Source organism: Musa acuminata, chromosome BXJ1-3 (genome assembly GCF_036884655.1).
Source record: "Musa acuminata AAA Group cultivar baxijiao chromosome BXJ1-3, Cavendish_Baxijiao_AAA, whole genome shotgun sequence".
In the NCBI taxonomy this organism is placed as follows: Eukaryota; Viridiplantae; Streptophyta; class Magnoliopsida; order Zingiberales; family Musaceae; genus Musa; species Musa acuminata.
Genome location: NC_088329.1, coordinates 42,034,153 through 42,052,083, shown reverse-complemented (window position 1 = coordinate 42,052,083; position 17,931 = coordinate 42,034,153). Strand labels below are relative to the sequence as shown.

Genomic DNA, 17,931 nt, shown 5'->3' with positions numbered 1-17,931 from the left:
TTCACTCTGATCGTTGATATATTGTTGCCATAAATCAAACAGATACTTGAGGAGTCAAAGTGCAACTGAGTTGATGTTGGGTTGAGATAAACCACAAAAGCTAGTCAAAATTACAGTACAATTCCCAGCAATCTCGGCTTACTAGACCAGTAGCAAACATCACTTGCATTCCCATAAATGAAAATTTAACATGGCACATGTGATAAGGGCAAAGATGCTACAGATTTGACTCCGTATATGGGCACAAACATTTTCCACTGTTTCAATTAACAGGAGGAGCTCTATAATATGCAGGGACAGTAGCAGGGAAGAACATTTGCCGGACGCCTTCTGCTTTAATAATCGGGAAAATGATACCTGCTGCACCCTGCCAAGAAAAAAATGGATATCCACATCTTATAAAAAGAATCTACGACAAACTGGAAACTCCTGATGTGAAAGGCGCCACAGAATCATTACTTACAGAAATCAGTCTAGCTCCAATCCACAATCTCTCCAGCGAAGGAAAGGGCAACAATAGACGGCCAACTCCATAGATAGCAACGGCAAAGAAGTGCGCAACCAAACTCAGGGGGCGGGGATTAAGACCAGAGAGTAAAGCAATTGGCCCACTTGAGAAAACACCTCCAAGGCTCAGATAATCGAAACAGGCTTGTCGCATTTCATTCCTAGCTTGATCGGGTGATGCACTGAATACCTTGTACAAGGCGCCTGCCAGAGTGTTTATTGTAGAAGCAACCGGCTGAAAAGAAAAGAAAAAGCATTTACACCCACGGTGAACAGAAAATTCGAAAGATTCGGAATGAAACATGGAAGTCCATGACATAGCATAAAAATTTGAGTATGCAAGGAGAATACGGTTTTACTTTCCGCAAAGTGTAGAAGGATTCCAGGTATTTGCAGAGAGCGGCAGCATCATGAAGATCATGTAGAGGCTTAAGAAGATTACGTAGCACGACTATATCAGACAAGGCCACTGTCATTCCTCCTCCGGTCAGAGGATGGCGCATATTAAATGCATCGCCCATCAAGAGGGCACCAGCTGTTGGATGAGGAGCAGCTGGCATGCTTCTGTTTGGCATAGTTCTAATGCTTCCCTTGTCAATGGCCGCTACAAAAGAATCATGCAGTTCGGTTGGAACCTGAAACGACTCATAATATGTAAACATATCTTATATGCTGCAAGAGGGAGAGCTATACATTATCTGATGGTCACAGGAATAACTTCGCAAAAGGAAATTCCAATAATGTAACAAGAAATTATGGCAATTTGCATTACTAACTCAAATGTACCTGAGGTGCCACCATCGTCTTCAGATAATTTGCCATTTCACCATTAGCAATAGAAGGTACCTTCTGTCCAGGTACATCAACCAAACAGCGAATCTCAGTGCTACTAATTGGGTAAAACAATATTGGTGAAGGATTTGCTAAGATAACATGCCCATGATCCGGAAAAGGAAGTTGGCAGTTCTCTAGAACCAAACCAACAAAACAAGAAGGTACATCCACCTGTAGGGAAGAAATTTATCAAAGGGATTATGTATGTCATGCAGCACTCAATGGAGGACAAATGTGCCTTCTCTAAGTGTCACAAATGTCAAATAAGATGCTTGAGAGAAGAGCAAGAGCAGGGCTTGAAACGGAAAATAAGTATGACCATTTTACTAAACTTTGAACAAAAATGTCAAAATAAACATTCAGTTATTAAAAATAGTTCTTTTTTACCTTAGGAGAGCAGAGTGTGCGCCTCAGATTCGAAAAGCAGCCATCACATACAATTGTAAGAGGTGAAAGAGCTTTGAATTCTTCACCAGATTTGGTCTTGTAGACTACCCCCTTGACTGTTCCATTTTCTTCAATCAAGGATGTCACGGTTCCCTGTTCCAACCGAACACTGGAAGAAAGGTTTGATGTAACTTTAGCATGGCAGTAAAGAATCCAAAAACATATGAGAAGTTTAATGTATGAAACTGAAATTTTAACGTGTTGAATTGCATACTGATGATACTTTATTACATCCATATCGTGAAAGAACATTTTTTTACTCCATTAAATCAGCTCATTGTGAAGAACTGAATAAGTAAGGATATTTAATTGTCAATATTAAACATGCAATGAAAATCTTTACTGGATAAGGAATCACACTGAATTATCATTTCTTTCCCAATTCTCTTTTTCTATAAGAAGCATGGCTGAGGTTTCCCAGTTCAAAAATTAGATAGAAGTCATTTTCAATATTCTTTTGTAAGTTAATACGAATTCAACAACAACAATAAAGCCGTGAATCCTAACCTTCATTTACTACCCTATCCTAGGTGCTTTGAATAGTGTAACATCCCGATTAATCCCACGTCAAAAGTGGGCAAAAACTATGATTGGCTTATAAGGGCCTGAAGAGTGTCAGACTATCAACTTCAATTTAACTATCTTGACCACTGATTTAGGTCAAACAAAGTTGATAGGCTAATTAGCCCATAAACTTATAATTAAAAATTTACCTTCCATATACAAAGCATAACACCAATCAACAAAAAAGTTATACCCACATTTCATATGAATGCAATATGTTATTGTTTTGAACACGGACTTATAACTAAAACAAATGGTAAAAAGTTTTAAAATGGATGAGCGATTACTTAGGCAAGGACGCTGCCTTCTCTCTCATCCTTTGGATGAAACGCCCATTATGGAAGCTCCTCCCAGCAATGTCTGAATGGAATTTCTCCAAAGGGTATGAGAGTTTGGTACTTTTATCATCTTTAAAAAGAGCATAACCAAGGACTCGCTGAGCATCAATTTCGTCGACACAGTCTAGAGGACACAGGAGGGAACACAAATATTAGAAAATATGTTGCACTCAGAACAAACATCTAGATGCGAGACAAATCAAATTCTCCTTGACGGCAAAAATGAAACTAACATTATAATACAAGATTTGGAAGTTTTCAATCAAACAGAGATCATGAAAGTTTGGATGCAGCAAATCATTCAAATATATCCAGAATGATCGGTTTGACGACTTACCCTCAAGGCCTAGCTCTAACAATTTTAGGTAGCCTCCTGGTTGCAAAAGTTCACCAACAATTCTGTCAGGCTCAGACAAATCCCTCTCGATGACATGGACACGTCTACCATCCTACACATTAGTTTGTTCAGAAAATATGAAACCACTTTGTAAACTTCAATCTATCTGTAGCACAGTCTTGACTAATAGAACTAAGATGCATACAATTCAGACCCTCAGAGAGAAATTAGAATGATTGATCTAAGATGCGTCAAATAACAAACAAATGCAACAAATGGTAATAGATGCATGCAAAAAAGATTGGAATCTCAAAACATTATAATGCTGTCAGACTATGACAGTAATTTCATAATCATCAATAGTACACTTTTGCACCTTCATCTTCCATATAATGCATTATTCTAAGCTCTATTTTTCTTATCAAAATATGGATGCATATGTGTGGCTTTTGTTGTTACTTGTTAGTATTGAGTAAAAAATCATCTGAAGATTTGGCTCCTTAGCTAAAATAACACTTTCGAGAAAGCTGTGGTAATCCTTGGAATTTGTGTTTTCATTATGGGGGGTTTTTTTTTCACTAGAAAATTACATTCACCAAAGGATCGTACTAAAATTCTTCTGCCACTAGAAATTCCAAAAGAAAATACACCTTTTCCTTATCAATCAATAGGTGATTGTCCTACTTCTAGTAACTTAATTGTCAGTAGGAATCCATTTTAATGAACCTAAGTTGTTTTAACTCTTTTTTTAATTTTAATGAGTACTATAAAGCATAGATAACATATAGAATGAGCAATATATATAATGAATCAATCATCAGAAATGCAGAAATCCAAAAATGGAGAGGCTTTGCGGAATTAAAGGCTAAAAGGCCATTCATATTATTTTAACCCTGCACCGTATTGGTGGCTGCAAGAACTCCATTCACCCTATCAGTGCATGCTTGCTAGCGGTGGAACATATTCCACATATTCCAACCATGTAAGTACCCAGTCTAAAGGCGAGTTGAGGATTCATGTTCTTTGAGTATTTACTTTACTCAAATTTAGATCCATGGATTCCATTAACCATTTCACCAAGGGAAATAAATTGAAGAACAGGGAAGGAACAAACTAGCAGGCGGGTAAAAGAGAAGCTCCACAGACGCAAGAATCGCAACAAACGGGGTACACGTCGCAGAAACCAAGTCTTTTCCTTTCTTGATCCGTCATCCGCAACGCACATGCACAAATGGGAATATGGGAATCCACAACTCCGATGAGAAAAATTAGGAAAAGAGGAAAATACAAAAGAAACAGAAGATCTAACCTTCCCCAGCGCGTAAGCGAGGGCAGAGCCGGCAACGCCGGCACCCACGATGATAACTTCGGTTCCCCCGTCTCCGGGGACCACCGGGCCGGAACCACACTTTCCAGCAGTACGACGCGCCCTCCCCTTCCAGCCATGGAACCCTACGTGCAGGAGGAGGAACCCTAGGATCGAAGCGACGACGGCTCCCAACAGGTATTGATCCGCCATTGTCTTCTCCCCAAGAGGAAACCTTCTCTCGTCTCCCTCTTTTACCCTCTCGTTCTATCCTGTTCTCCGACCATACCTCGCTGTCATCAATAAATAGAAACAGCGGGACTGTGTATATATGTAGAAAATGTTGCATTTTACAAGCAATTAACGTGGAAGAATGGTCAAAGTTCAACTTATGGTCCAACTTGGCTTCAATCCGAAGCCAAATCTGCCAGTCCAATGGAACCAGCTGTTTCCTGGTGGAGCCGTGACCATAAAGGGGGCGTGTCGGGCAACGAACAAGACTATCTGATTACTTGCACGTTACAACACGCCGCACGAATCTCCACGTTGGAGTGCTTCAAGATCTGTGCCCGGGGTAGGGCTTCACACTTGTGGCGGTCGGTGCTGCAGATTCCCACCAAATCAAATCATTATCATGATCGTGTTTGAGTGGTGTTATGGAATTTGGAGCGGATCGCCACACCTTGCAAAATATCACAAGAGCAAAAGGCGGTAGACCGAGAGAATTGTCCACGTGGCTTCTCCTATGGAGAATAACGTGTACGCTTAGGGCGCCCCACATAAGAGGGAGAGGATCCCCTCCAATTCGTACCGGTTCAATCATTTTATTCTCCCAAATCGATCGTGCGTTCCACCCGCTTTCGAATCCCAACCGTTCAATTGTATCGTTCGCGTGGACGGACAAATACCACACACGTGTCGGTATGGGCCGCGACGTGGGTTGATCGTGACACGAAAGCAGATCGAGTGAAAGCATTAATTTGCATGGGAAAGGCCCATAAGCTTTAGTACAGACAGGCGGACGGCTGAGATGAAAAGTGAGTGTGGAATGGACGGCTGAGTGGCTTGCCAATGAATCTACCAAGTCAAAGGTGGGCTCAGCCTTCGATCCACTGGCAAAAGATCCATTTAATTTTATATTTTCAGCTGATTTAAAATCAAAATTAAATGAGATTTTAATTTTGATCAATTTAATTTTGATTTGATTTTTTATTCGAATAGCTAAGGGAAAATTACTGATAAGAGGGAATGCCCAACAGCATGGTCGTACTTGCACCAATAAATCTGACTTGGTAAAGGAGAATATATATATATATACAAACTATATGTACAACTGTGGCAAATCCAAGGTGGGTATATATATATATATATATATATATATATATATATATATATATATATACAAACTATATGTACAACTGTGGCAAATCCAACTGTGACTATATGTACATCAGAGTGTGGGTATGGAAGCTGCATTACAGATGCTTGGATTCCTTAAAAACCCAAAATAATAATAATAATAAAATAAAAACAATTATACAAACTAAGTCACAAAGAAATAATATTTCAGCTATTTCAATTGCCTTTATGAATATTGTTTCATCATTAATATTTTACCTCATCCCTATGTACAACTGTGGCAAATCCAAGGTGGCATTGGTTCCCTTGGAACAGAGGATAGTAGGCCACAGGACAAGACCTGATTCTGTACCCCACTCATCTCTCTCTCTGTCTCTCCTGCCTCTGATCTCATGGCAGTGCCTACTTGAGGTGGTGATCTCCGTGATCCTGCAGCCTCTACACAGGAAAAGGATAAACTGGCCACTGCCTCTGCCTCTGCCTCTGCCTCTGCGTCTGCATGTCCTCTTGAGCTCCAACCATCGATTTTGAAGTCGTGGTCAAGTCTATCTATAACAATTGTATCTTTACTCTACAAAACATGGAGCTTTGTTCAAACAAATCAAAAGAAATCATGGATCAGCACAGCGAACGTTCGCTGCAGCTTCCGACATTTCGACGGACTCCTTGTACGAATGTACTCCTCCCCATCCATCACATTGTTTTAGCTCTTTAGACTCGAATAGATTACTCTTACCTCAAGGAAATGGAATGATTTCTTGGATTAGAACACAATTTACTGATTGATTAGTTTCGTCGCCAACTTCGGTATACAACAGATTTAAAAAAGATCATTTCTTTTCGTGGAGAAAGCAAAAGAAAAAGAAGAAGACGATGAAGGGAAGAATGAGAAGACATGAACAATAAAAGAACAAAAAGGAGCAAACTTTACTCTTGGAAGAATCAGAGGGTGCGCCAAAGACGGGATTTTGATGTCGCGTTCATGGTGGAACGGATCAGTAGTCGGGCATGAGGTGGGAGATCTTTCCCTCCTCGCCGGGCGTCATGGCTGCCTGCTCCGTGACGCGAAGCCAGATGCAGACGGCGGTGAAGCTGAGGACCAGGCTGAGAAGGCCGCTCCCGAGCCCAATCCCGATAATGGCGAGCACTGATAGTCCCCTTGGCCTTATTGGCGGCAGGGGGTAGCCGTACAGATCCCGGTTGCCGACGAAGGAGCTTGCGTTGAACCGCGGCAGACCCACCGCTGGCCCCGACCGGTTGCCAAGCAGCACGGGGATGGGGCCGGAGAGGCGGTTGTAGGAGACGTCGAAGGTGGAGAGTCGGGCGAAGAGGCCGAGCTGGTCGGGGATGGGGCCGGAAAGGAGGTTGGCGTGGAGGTCGATGACGTTGAGGTAGGCGCAGAGCGCGAGCTGCGGGGGGATGGACCCGGTGAGGTGGTTGGAGGAGAGGTTGAGGACGGCGAGGTTGAGGAGGGCGGAGAGCTCCGGCGGGATGGGGCCTTCTAGCTGGTTGGAGGAGAGGTCGAGGGACTGGAGGTTGGTGCAGTTGGCGACGAAGGGGGAGATGGCGCCGCCGAGGGCGAGGCCTGTGAGGGACAGCTTGTAGACGCGCGCGCCCGTTGTTGCAGGTGACGCCCTGGAGGTAGGAGGTGAAGCCGTTGCAGGGGGCGGCGAAGTTGGATCTCGTCCAGTTCCGGAGGCTGCCGTTGGGGTCCGTCAGGCCCCGCCGCAGGTTCGACAGGCACGCCTCGTCGCCGGATTCCGCCACCGCCGGCGGCGGAAGGAGGAGGACTAGCTGTAGCGCAAGGAGGAGCTCCACCCACCACAGCGGCGACGGCGGCGGCCCCATTGGACGGATTGGGGGGGGAATAAAAATGCGATCTTTGGTCCTACTCGCTCGTCTCTGCTCCGTGTTTTAAGTTATCATCATCTCCGTTGACCTGATCCAGACCCGGATTCTGGTCCATGGCGGAGGACTGAAGATGATCTCGCTACGCTTCACCGTGGCCTGTTCTCGATCGCCGACCGTGGATCTACCATCAAGATTGGGTCGACATCCAAAGACCCGACGCAGCACACAGCAGCGCCCCACTCCGAGAAGGGCGCCCAGACGGCGCATCTCCCCACCCCCACTGATCTCCTCTCGCGTCCCCCACCACCCTCACCCTCGTCGCCGCCACTTGGAACACGACCCAGTTTTGGCCATGGCGCCGCAGTCTTCGGTGGAAGAAAGAGGACTCGGATGTGCTTCTGTAGATGATCTCTCTGAAGCGGCAGCCATGCATGGCCACAACTCCTGCGACCAATCAGATGCATGACCATCGAAATATCCACATCAAAATGCTTTGCAATACGAGGACGACAGTCAGTCCACTGGATGCATCATCCGCAACCACTCCTCATCTGTTGGTGTAAACAACTTTAAGCCGTGGCCTCGGGGTCGACGTGATTTGGTTCGGATCTAGATGATGGGGATTTTCCTGGAACGTTTCCCAAGACTATTGAGGTGGCCGATTACGATGGTCCGATTGGGACGAGGTCGCCGTTTCCTCCGGGAAGGGGCTCCTCGCCTGGGTGTTTAGGGGTGGCCTCCGCCCTCATACCTGCACAAAGGTCGGGTCGGGAGCTTAACCCGACCCCTCCGACGATCAAGTCAGTGGAGTAGTCGTAGGGGGTTTGTTTAGCTAAGTTGTCTCCCTTTCCCCCTCCCTTCATCCTCTCTCATGAGGGTATTTATAGGGAAGCTTATTGTTTCCTGATGTGCCCGCTTGCAGGGGGCAAGCTCGTATTCCTGGTAGCGTCTGACACTGGTGTTGGCGTGGCGTGAACGACTGAGCCTGAGCAGGTCGTTAATGCGCCCCGATCGGTATTCCAATCCATTTGACCAGGTGCTGTCGGGTCAATCGAGGTGTGAGGCGTCATCTGGGGCAGCTGACGTCAGCCCGAGTCTTGTCGCTATTATTATCCTCATCACCGTGGCGTCCTAACATCGACTCGGGTTGTTATCAGGAAGAGGGTGACAGCAATTTACCATGCAGACCTTGCCTTCCTTTCATTGTTTGACCTGACCATCTCGTCTGCAGCTGTTGTCCCAAAGATGGGAGATTCATATCTAGCAGTCCACCGATGCCTGAATCATCACAGATTTACTTGATTCATTACATAAACATGAAATCTGTACAGAAAGATGCATAGAAAAAACAAGCAAAATGAGAAATTAATGGCAGCAGCGTATACAGACACTTAACGCATGGAGGAATTCGAGCAGTGGCGAAATGCAGAGATGTTTCCTCCAAATGTGTCAGATAGTGATATGGCACGTTTTGGCATCACCCATGTGACCTAGGCAAGCAGAGGTGACGATGTTAATATGGAACTTTAAGTATGATATGACGTGTAACACGCACGTGACTGGCAACCGCTCGTTACCCTCTTCGTATGAACGATATTATCATGATATAGTCATTCCGAAAAGTTCGGGGCGACGTCGGTCGGTACAAGTCGGTCGATGTGTGTACAAAAGCTTAAGTCGGTCGTCCGAGAAGTCGACCGCAGTTAATTGACCATGTACGACTAATTCATCCTCGTAGATATAAAAACTAACCCTCCTTGATCATGAAAGGAGACTCAACTCCCCCTAACTCCACAACACTGACTTAACTTCGGAGGGATCGAGTCGAAAAATCTTCCTCCTGACCTTGACCTTTATGCAGGAACCGACAACAAAACAACAGTAACCCATCAAGGGAGAATCGCGATTGGGAGATGACGCTTGGATTGTAATATGGGTAGATTGATACCTGACATGTAGTTGATATAGCATGACTAATATTTCAGCAATATGAGGATGCTAACTCAGCTATTTCAACTCACAACAGAAGGATATTGACCCTTAATAGATAGAATATGAAACGAGCATGTACATTTGATAATTGAATAAGTCGCAGATTTATAATTATGCCTTTGAGTCTTTCGACCATAATTTAATATCCTATGATATTTTATCACACTATATAAAATTCGAGATATGTTGTGTCGTAAGGAGAATCCTCACCTATTACACAGAGATCATTCCAAATTATTTTTTTCACTAATTAGTCATTCTAAATATTTGATATTCAATAAACGAATCTTTTGCTAACTTAAACATGAGAGGAGCATTGTTGATAATGCTTGCATCGCATTATTATAAAACTAAGTAAGCGACACCACCTACCTTGATTAGTGACGTTCTAAAAAAAATCATAATTAAATTTAAATCATCTTCTTGATCGAATAATCAAAATCTACTTTAACATATTATTAGATCAAAGCTCTTCTTCTCATTTGTTATCTATAACTAAATAAGGGTATATTTGAGAATACATTTAAAATTTACAATGCATATTTCAAATATAAATTGATGTTTAAATTTTTTTTTTCAAATCACGCTCGGATGTCATATTAAAAACACTCAAATGTTAATAATATCTCATGGTAGAATTAGCATTTCAGTATTTGTGGGATGCTAACATAATTTTTTAAATTCTAAAAGTACCATATGACTTAATCTAAAATTATAAAATTATCAAAATGATTTAGTGGGAAACCAATATGATTTATATTTTCACTAAGGTAAATTATATATATATATATATATATATATATATATATATATATATATATATATATATATATATATATGGTTTTTGATATGCAACAATCACTCCCGTCTCAGATAGAGAGTGAGAGAGAGAGAGAGAGACCGAAGACTCGTACGATGCATGGCTTCCACGTGCCCATTCCCCCATGCACGTTCGAATCCCCCTGCAAGTAGCTCTCCGAGCAGCAGTAGCCACAGAGAAGACGAAGGACGAAGCCTTCTTTGCTGTCTAACGAGTGAAGTAGAATCGACAACATCCATGGCGATGAATCATATCTTCACCTTGGTCAACCTATTTCATTCTCGTCTTAAAGGTGATAAGATAATCACAGAACTAATTTATGTGGTTTGTGATGTAGATAAACGTATGAACAACATGTTTCTTGTTTTCGTACTGTATAATGTCCATCGTACGATGCTGAAGCATCGAAACAACATGTTTCTTGTTTTCTTTCCAGCAATAATGCACCAAAAGAGTACTGCTATGGACGACCTATCTATGGGAAATAGCAGCCATCAGCCAACCTATACGAAAAGTATATTTCATATCTTAATGCAACTTTGTTTGAACATCAATCACATCACATCACCACCCAATACATAGTGTATAAAGTTTTAAGTACAACGATGAGTGGTTTCTTTTGAGCAATAGTACTGGAAAAGACTTATTTTTATCAACGGTAAATATAGAGAGGTACGAAGCTTCCATCACATCTAAACTGTATTTTTATTTGCCACTATATATATATATATATATATATATATATATATATATATTTCTATCGATGTCGATTTTTTTTTATCTAATATCTCGAATGCCTTAATGATCTTTTTTTTCTTTTTATATGGACCAATTCATATGGTGTATCAATCCGGTTCTAGTATTTTTACACTACGTTATAATATTTCTAATAATATAAAAAAAACTATAACATGGTATAAAAATATGATAACATAGTATTTTACGTTATAGTGTCTTTCTAGTAGTGCTTAAAATACTATAACATAATGCAAACCATAATATTTTTTATATTGTTGCAGCGTATAATATTTTTTTGATATTGTTGTAAACACTATAAGACGGTGTAAAAATATTATAATTTGATCGATTCAATAATGGTTGGCTTTTAAGTCAAATGGTATTCTAAGGGGATGCTATTAGGAAAATAAAATATTCAAAATGTGAGATTTTTTCTTTCAAAAATTTACCCTATATTTGACACACATTAACACCAGTTTATATATATATATATATATATATATATATATATATATATATATATATATATATATATATATATATATATATATATATATATATATATCATGTATGTGTGTATATATATATATATATATCATGTATGTGTATATATATATATATATATATACACATACATGATATATAAAAATATATAAATGAAAAAAAAAATCAGCAACATGCTAACTGGAAATTTGTATTGTGAACACCGAGTCTTGCACACATGACCGGAGAAATCTGAACTGGTAAGTATTCAGAGAATATTGTGATCCCTTCCTCTGAATCAGTGTCAGAGCTTTCGTTGCGGGCACTCCTGTGAAAACACAGACGAGGAAGAAGAAGAAGAAGAAGGTTTTGGAACTACTGAACTCAATAAACCAGATTGCTACAATGATTAAGATCTCCTCACAGAGGTGCAATGAGAGCCCATCATCTCCAGGATTACTTCTTGTTTGATGTCTTCGAAAATGGTAGCTTCTATCTCTGCTCCAATGTCGGAAGCCTGAGGCTGGAACACACCCCATTCCCTCCCCGAGCTCGACATCTCTGAGCCTATCAACTGTCTTAATCTTGTAAACCTCGTCTTATTCTTCTTCCTTCGAGGGATGACGAACTTTCCGGTTGTCTCAGGGGATTCTTCGTCTGCTTCCTTCTCACGGTGCAAAAGATGCACATCCGATCGATCGAACTGCCTCTTCGATCCAACCAGCTGATAGAAGGCAGGAGTGTAAGCTACCTTCAGAAGCTCGTTGAAGATGTCTAACACTTTTGTTGTCAGAGCGAAACCTTTGTTCTTTTCCGTGTCTGAACCAAGAGAAGCAGCAGCGACATGATTTGGTACCGCACACGAGAAACTGGAACAGAAGAGGAGGAAGAGATGGGAGACTCACGGCGGACATGAGGCACAGCAGCAGTATCGATCCAGTGCAAGGCGTTCTTCGTGGCCCTCCTAGAGAACAGCTTGCTGAGCATGTTCTTCACCGTTCCTTCTCTCCTGGTCCTGAAACGCCGGCCGGTCTGCTTCTGTGTCCTCCTCCTGCATGGATTGCCAGGCCAGCAAGCAGGGCACGTAAACTGGGACGCGAGAAGCCTGTCCGAGTAGCCTCGCTCTAGGAGATAGACATCCAGCAGGAACGGCTCCTGCTGCTCTTGTAGCAGCTCGAAAAGGCGCCGTCGGCGGACCTGAGACAGGTAGGCCATATGGGTCGGAGAAGAAAGGTGGGAGGGAGGGAGGGAGGGAGTTCAAAACGGAGAGGAGGGAGGGAGGTGGAAGAACTACATGTCCTCGTGCAGATTCCCCTCGCCTGGAAGTCAGTCGAAACACTGCAATTAATTGGAAGAGTAGGAGGAGGAGCAGGAGCACGCAATGGAGGGGGATGCAGGAGAATCCAGAGGCAGTTTGTGGGTTGCTTGTTTCTCGGTGAGGGAGCCCGGAGACATCTCATGCTCTTTTGGCTTTTCAGCAGCCACCATGTCACATCACATCACCAGGTGAATCGCCAGTGTACTCGATCTGCTGGCCAAAAGTTGGGTGGATTACTGCAATAAAAGCCCAATCATGCTGTATTCTTGTCTCAGAGAGATGCTGCTGGAGGATTTGGACTGCAGCAACTGTTGACATTATGTAATCCCATAGGTTTAGGAATGTAAATGGACAAAAGCATGTGTTGATGATCAGAAGGATTGGACAGCGGACAAGATTGAGCTGATTTAGCCTGAGTCTATCTCTCCTGCCTCCTCAAAAGACAAGCAAGGCTGAGTTTTTGGGTGGTCAAAAGGTGGTGGAGGTCGGAGGGATGTGTTCGGGCATGTGGAAATCCACCGAACGAGTCTTTTGGATTGTTGGAAGCTTAGTGGAGACGAGGGAGAGTGAAAAGTATACATCGGTGTTTCTGCTGATCGAGCTGATCATTTCAGTCAAATGATCATTTCATTATCCAGGAATAATAATATTAATAATAATAATAATTTATCAAGAAAAAAATAGTATTAGATATTTAGATGTCTCTATATTTGATTTTTATCGAAGAATTTTTTTTATAAAACTCTAATAATATCTTGATTATTTCAAGTCACATATTCATTTCGTTTCGATCTTATCTAAATGATTCGGGTCAAATTACTTCGAATTGAGTCAAATTGGATCGTAACAAATCGAGTCAAACTTTATTGAATCTAGAGCCAATGTAATATGAGTGTAATGGACGTGGAATAAGTAAAGCAACAGGTGATGATATAAGAGGAGGAGACAAGGTGGAGGACGTGAGGATAATTTCGAAACGAAGGTATCGAGATAATTTGAAGAAAAAAAAAAGATAATTCAAGACTTAACATGAATAAATTAAATATTTAGACTTTTATTAAATTGGTCTAATCAGATTTATATCAAATTAATTGATTTAACCCAAATAACCTACAATCAATCAGGGTCAACGGGTATTAGTTATATATTTTTATTATTATTTTATAAAAAAATATTTTGATCATAGTATTAAAAAAGGAGTATCCCTCGATAAAAATCAAATATGAGGATGTCATTTGATAAAACTTCATCACTATTTTTTTTAGATAAATTATATAATAAAATATAGTATTTTAGTTGAGAAGAGATGAAATATGGAATGTTAGGAATAGCTTAGAGAGATTAAAAGAAATCAGAGTCATGTTTGGATATGTATGGTTCACAAAGTTGACCAATTCATGTATAAGGTTCTCTATTTCTTTCCATTTCCTTCTTTTATATTTTTATATAAAATAATATTTACGTATTCAACGTGTAAATTGATGTTTGACAAGTCTTCCATATAAAGCAAAAAGATCTTCTTCACATCTTATCTTGACACCTTTTCAACATGTTCCTTTATGAGAGGGAAATTTGATTTATATCACTATCTAACGTAATTTCAGATTTCTTTTCTATAAAATTTTATTTATTAAAAATATGTATTTATTATATTTTTTTTTATCAAACTGGGAAACTTTAAATTTTTTGTTACTCAATCCTAATTAGCACAAAATGTATTTATGGTTGTAATCAATATTTGATTATTAATTCGACTCTTGATACTATTTGAAAGCCAAAGATGCTTATATCTTACTTATTATAAAAGGTTATGTTAAACTATGTTAATAAATATCGAACGAAAACATGCTTAAGAAGAATATTATTTTTATTAATATCATTTCTTATAATCATCGATTTAACGAGCGATTACACCTTTAGATATTCTTTTGATGTGATATGATTAGAGATTTTTTTTATCAAAAGTTGACATTGACCGTTCGATAAGCAATTGGATTTCATATATCAAATCATGATAAGCCTATAATAAATTATATTAATGTTAAAAGCATATGTTTGGGATTTAATGATTTAATTAACTAATATGATATACAAATAATATGGTGGGACCTGACGCGGACAACGGAACAGCCGTGTATCTTCGTGTTGCGATGAAGTCCACGTCGAGTGGATCAGCACCACCCCTTTCTCAGCGTCGGCGTCGTCATCTTGCATGGACAAAGCTCGGCTGTCAGAGATTGGTTGCAGGTTTCCGTCGCCACCACCACAACCGCCCCTCCCAAAAAAAGCAGTTTGGCCTTCCATTAATGAGAGCTCCCTTGCCGTCTCTGCAACAAAGCCTCGGAACTGCAACGGAGCCTTTTCCCAACGCTCATCAATCGTGGCTGGTCGTCGAACTCCATTCAATCACCCGAGAAGAAAGAGAGAACGACAGACCAAAATTGGCAACAAAGTCTTGATTCTTGAATCACTTGTGTCTGAATCTGAATTGGAAAAGGAGATTCTGAGTGAGTCAGCCTTGCGTGGGAGTGACATATCCATAGGAAGATGTCCATATGAACAGAGATCAGCAACTGGTCCATGTCAGAATGAAAAGCGTGGGGTGAGATCATTGTCAGTGTCTCCATTCTTCCGTCGGAAAGGGGAGTATGTTCAAATCATTAGCTTTGGAATCTCCAATCTTCCAAAGAGAAGAACCACTAACTGAGAGAAAAGCGTGGCGTTCACCAACCTCGTTCACACCAAGAGAGAGAGAGAGAGGAGATGTAAATGAATTCGCAACTCGAAGTCGGCAAACCCCCTTCGACTATCCACACTATAATCACGAGGAAGACTTTGCTCCTGTTTTGATCCAACATTAAAAAAAAGGAGGTCCCAAACATGGAAAGTATGCATCATATTCATCTTTGAGCCTCTACTTAAAGCCTCTCCACTCCCCCTTCCTTCATCCCACCTCATTACATCTTTGGCCACCAAACCATCCTCTGTTACTCTCTCTCTCTCCAAGCTCCACAGGATAGCTGCCATGTCTAGGTCAACCACCTTCTTTGTGATAGCTCTTCTCCTCTTCGTCTCCCTCGGCGAAGCAGCTCGGCATGCGCCAGTAGATCCAACAAGTACCCAAACGGAGGTATGCTGCAGAAATCATGTCTTCTTTGGTTCATTCTTGTATCTGATACAGTGCGTTTGACGACAGGGTGTAGAAGAGGACAGTTTCGAGAAAATGGATGAGGAGTGTGGAGGGGTTGGCAAGGAGGAGTGCCTGATGAGGAGGACGCTTGCGGCTCACACAGACTACATCTACACCCAAGGGAAGAAGCACTGATAAGAGCAGGAACAGCCCTGCTATCCATGGATTACTTGTTAGCTCTTGCACTACCATTGTTGCAAGGATCTTATGCTGAATCCTACCTCTGTGGCCTTGTCTTGTCCTCTTGGGACTCCTTGGGTGTTTGGTTACATGTATATGAGAAGGAACTGATGAATGTTTTGGAATAAAATGCGTGGAATTTATCCTGCATGATCTCTGTTCACAATCTTCTTCTTCTTCTTCAAATCGATGATATTTGATGGGATGGATGACCTTCAAATGATGTTCTTCGTCTCTTTGGCTCGCTGATCTAAGAGTCAACTCATTAATTTGGAGCTACATCAGATCTCAAGGGAATTCAAACATGGCTCAGAACACAATGGGTTTAGGTCAACAATGAAACTTCGTGCTACTAAAAGCAATAATCTAACCAAGTCTTAATCAGAGACATGGATCACTGTGCAGGTTCCCCTTGGGCTGCAGGTTGACGAAACATCCACCAAGAAGAGCCTATTAAATGACATCTATATTTTCGAGTCAAACAAAGATTCGTTGCTTAAAAAAATGTATTGACTGATGGAGGTTCTCTAGGATGATAAATGTAGGAGAAATGTTGGACAAAGAACTGAGTGCTTAACCTCCACTAGGTCTAAAAAAGATGAATTAAATACCATTCCAGCTCAATGGCCATGGCAGTTCACATCTCCAACATTGACTGATTGGTTGATTTCACTTCATTACAGCTTATAATTGTGATAATAGTCAACTCAACTTTATAGAATGGTTGGCTTTTCACCAAGTGCAGATCCTTCTAGCCACAATGCAGTATGGCCATGCAGATGGGAGGATTTCTCTCTTCTTTTCCTCCCTTTCCTCTTTCGTCTATCTTTATCCTCTGCTCCCATGATGAAGGATGCAGAGCCGTGGACTCCAGCCGTCGGTCAATCAGTCACACCCACTGCCGAAAAGGCTCCACTTGCATGGTAATGGCTGTGCATCCATATAGTTCGGTCCATCTGCGAACGGAGAGGAGATAGTGGAGCAGCAGCTAATAGTTGATGCCACCCATGGCTGGGCCACCAAACTAAGTCGCCGTGCCAATGCTTGCAGCCGAATCTTTGTCGAGCACGCACGGCAGCGGTCCATTTTGTCTATGCTTGCTTTGGAAGAAGGCATGCCTGTCGTTGTCTTTGCAGCGGAAGCACAAGCTGGTGTTGCCTTCTCCACCCAAGAACCAACTTTACAGTAACCTAACATGCTTGTTGAGAAGGTTATTCAGATATCTCAGTCTGACTCACCATGATCCATCCATTCTCGTGTCTCTCTGCAACTCTTTGAAATGCCTTGGCAGCACAAATCTTCCACATCTCCATGGGAATTATGCATGAGCATCAATTTCAGTGGAGCTGCAACGGAGCACTGAAACCAAATCGACTTTTGATAAAAAAAATATTTAACAATCAACCTTCGTCGGTCAACTAATCATCCCAGAGGCGCTAATAAGAAAGAAAAGGATCCAATCATTCTCTTCTAGGCAATAACGTGAGGGTGGTTATGGTTTATCGGCTCCCGTGAACAACAGTCAACGGGAGGTCATTTTGGCTAATCTTGTCGATCTCCATGGATAACAATCTAACGAAGATTGTTCTAATTTATGTCCCCCGTTTGTCACCCTCGTGGGCAAAACGTTGAGGGAGAGATATTGAGATTGTTACAAAAGATTATTT

General features: G+C 41.5%; 1 protein-coding gene, 1 non-coding gene and 1 pseudogene across 4 annotated transcripts; 1 reads left to right on the top strand and 2 right to left on the bottom strand.

Annotated features, from left to right (window-relative positions):
* Positions 1–46: 46 nt before the first annotated feature.
* Positions 47–4,640, bottom strand: LOC135631930 (squalene monooxygenase SE1-like). Of its 3 annotated transcripts, none has more exons than XM_065140103.1 (9): positions 4,337–4,640; positions 4,142–4,226; positions 3,028–3,139; positions 2,640–2,814; positions 1,729–1,897; positions 1,294–1,356; positions 867–1,142; positions 464–742; positions 47–367 (listed from the first exon to the last, which is right to left on the bottom strand). In XM_065140103.1, the coding sequence occupies exons 1-9, from the start codon at positions 4,471–4,473 to the stop codon at positions 263–265; spliced, it is 1,401 nt and encodes a 466-aa protein (XP_064996175.1). In that variant the 5' UTR covers positions 4,474–4,640; the 3' UTR covers positions 47–262. The 3 variants fall into 3 exon arrangements, with proteins under 3 accessions (XP_064996175.1, XP_064996162.1, XP_064996169.1); XM_065140090.1 differs by having other exon boundaries at positions 1,294–1,512; positions 4,337–4,638; XM_065140097.1 differs by lacking the exon at positions 4,142–4,226 and having other exon boundaries at positions 1,294–1,512.
* A 1,789-nt stretch (positions 4,641–6,429) lies between these two features.
* On the bottom strand, positions 6,430–7,910 carry LOC135631948 (receptor-like protein 44; annotated as a pseudogene).
* Positions 7,911–15,648: 7,738 nt separating this feature from the next.
* On the top strand, positions 15,649–16,414 carry LOC103978794 (uncharacterized). The gene is made up of 2 exons (XR_010494555.1): positions 15,649–16,024; positions 16,091–16,414. It is a non-coding gene; the product is annotated as an uncharacterized LOC103978794 (transcript).
* Positions 16,415–17,931: the final 1,517 nt, after the last annotated feature.

Excerpts from the sequence above, each read along its gene's own strand:
- LOC135631930 (XM_065140090.1), bottom strand. The coding sequence starts at position 4,473 with ATGGCTGGAAGGGGAGGGCGCGTCGTACTGCTGGAAAGTGTGGTTCCG. Across the intron at positions 3,140-4,141 it reads TCTCTTTTACCCGCCTGCTA|GATGGTAGACGTGTCCATGT; the intron begins GTTTGTTCCTTC and ends ACTAATGTGTAG. Across the intron at positions 2,815-3,027 it reads GTTAGAGCTAGGCCTTGAGG|ACTGTGTCGACGAAATTGAT; the intron begins GTAAGTCGTCAA and ends TGTGTCCTCTAG.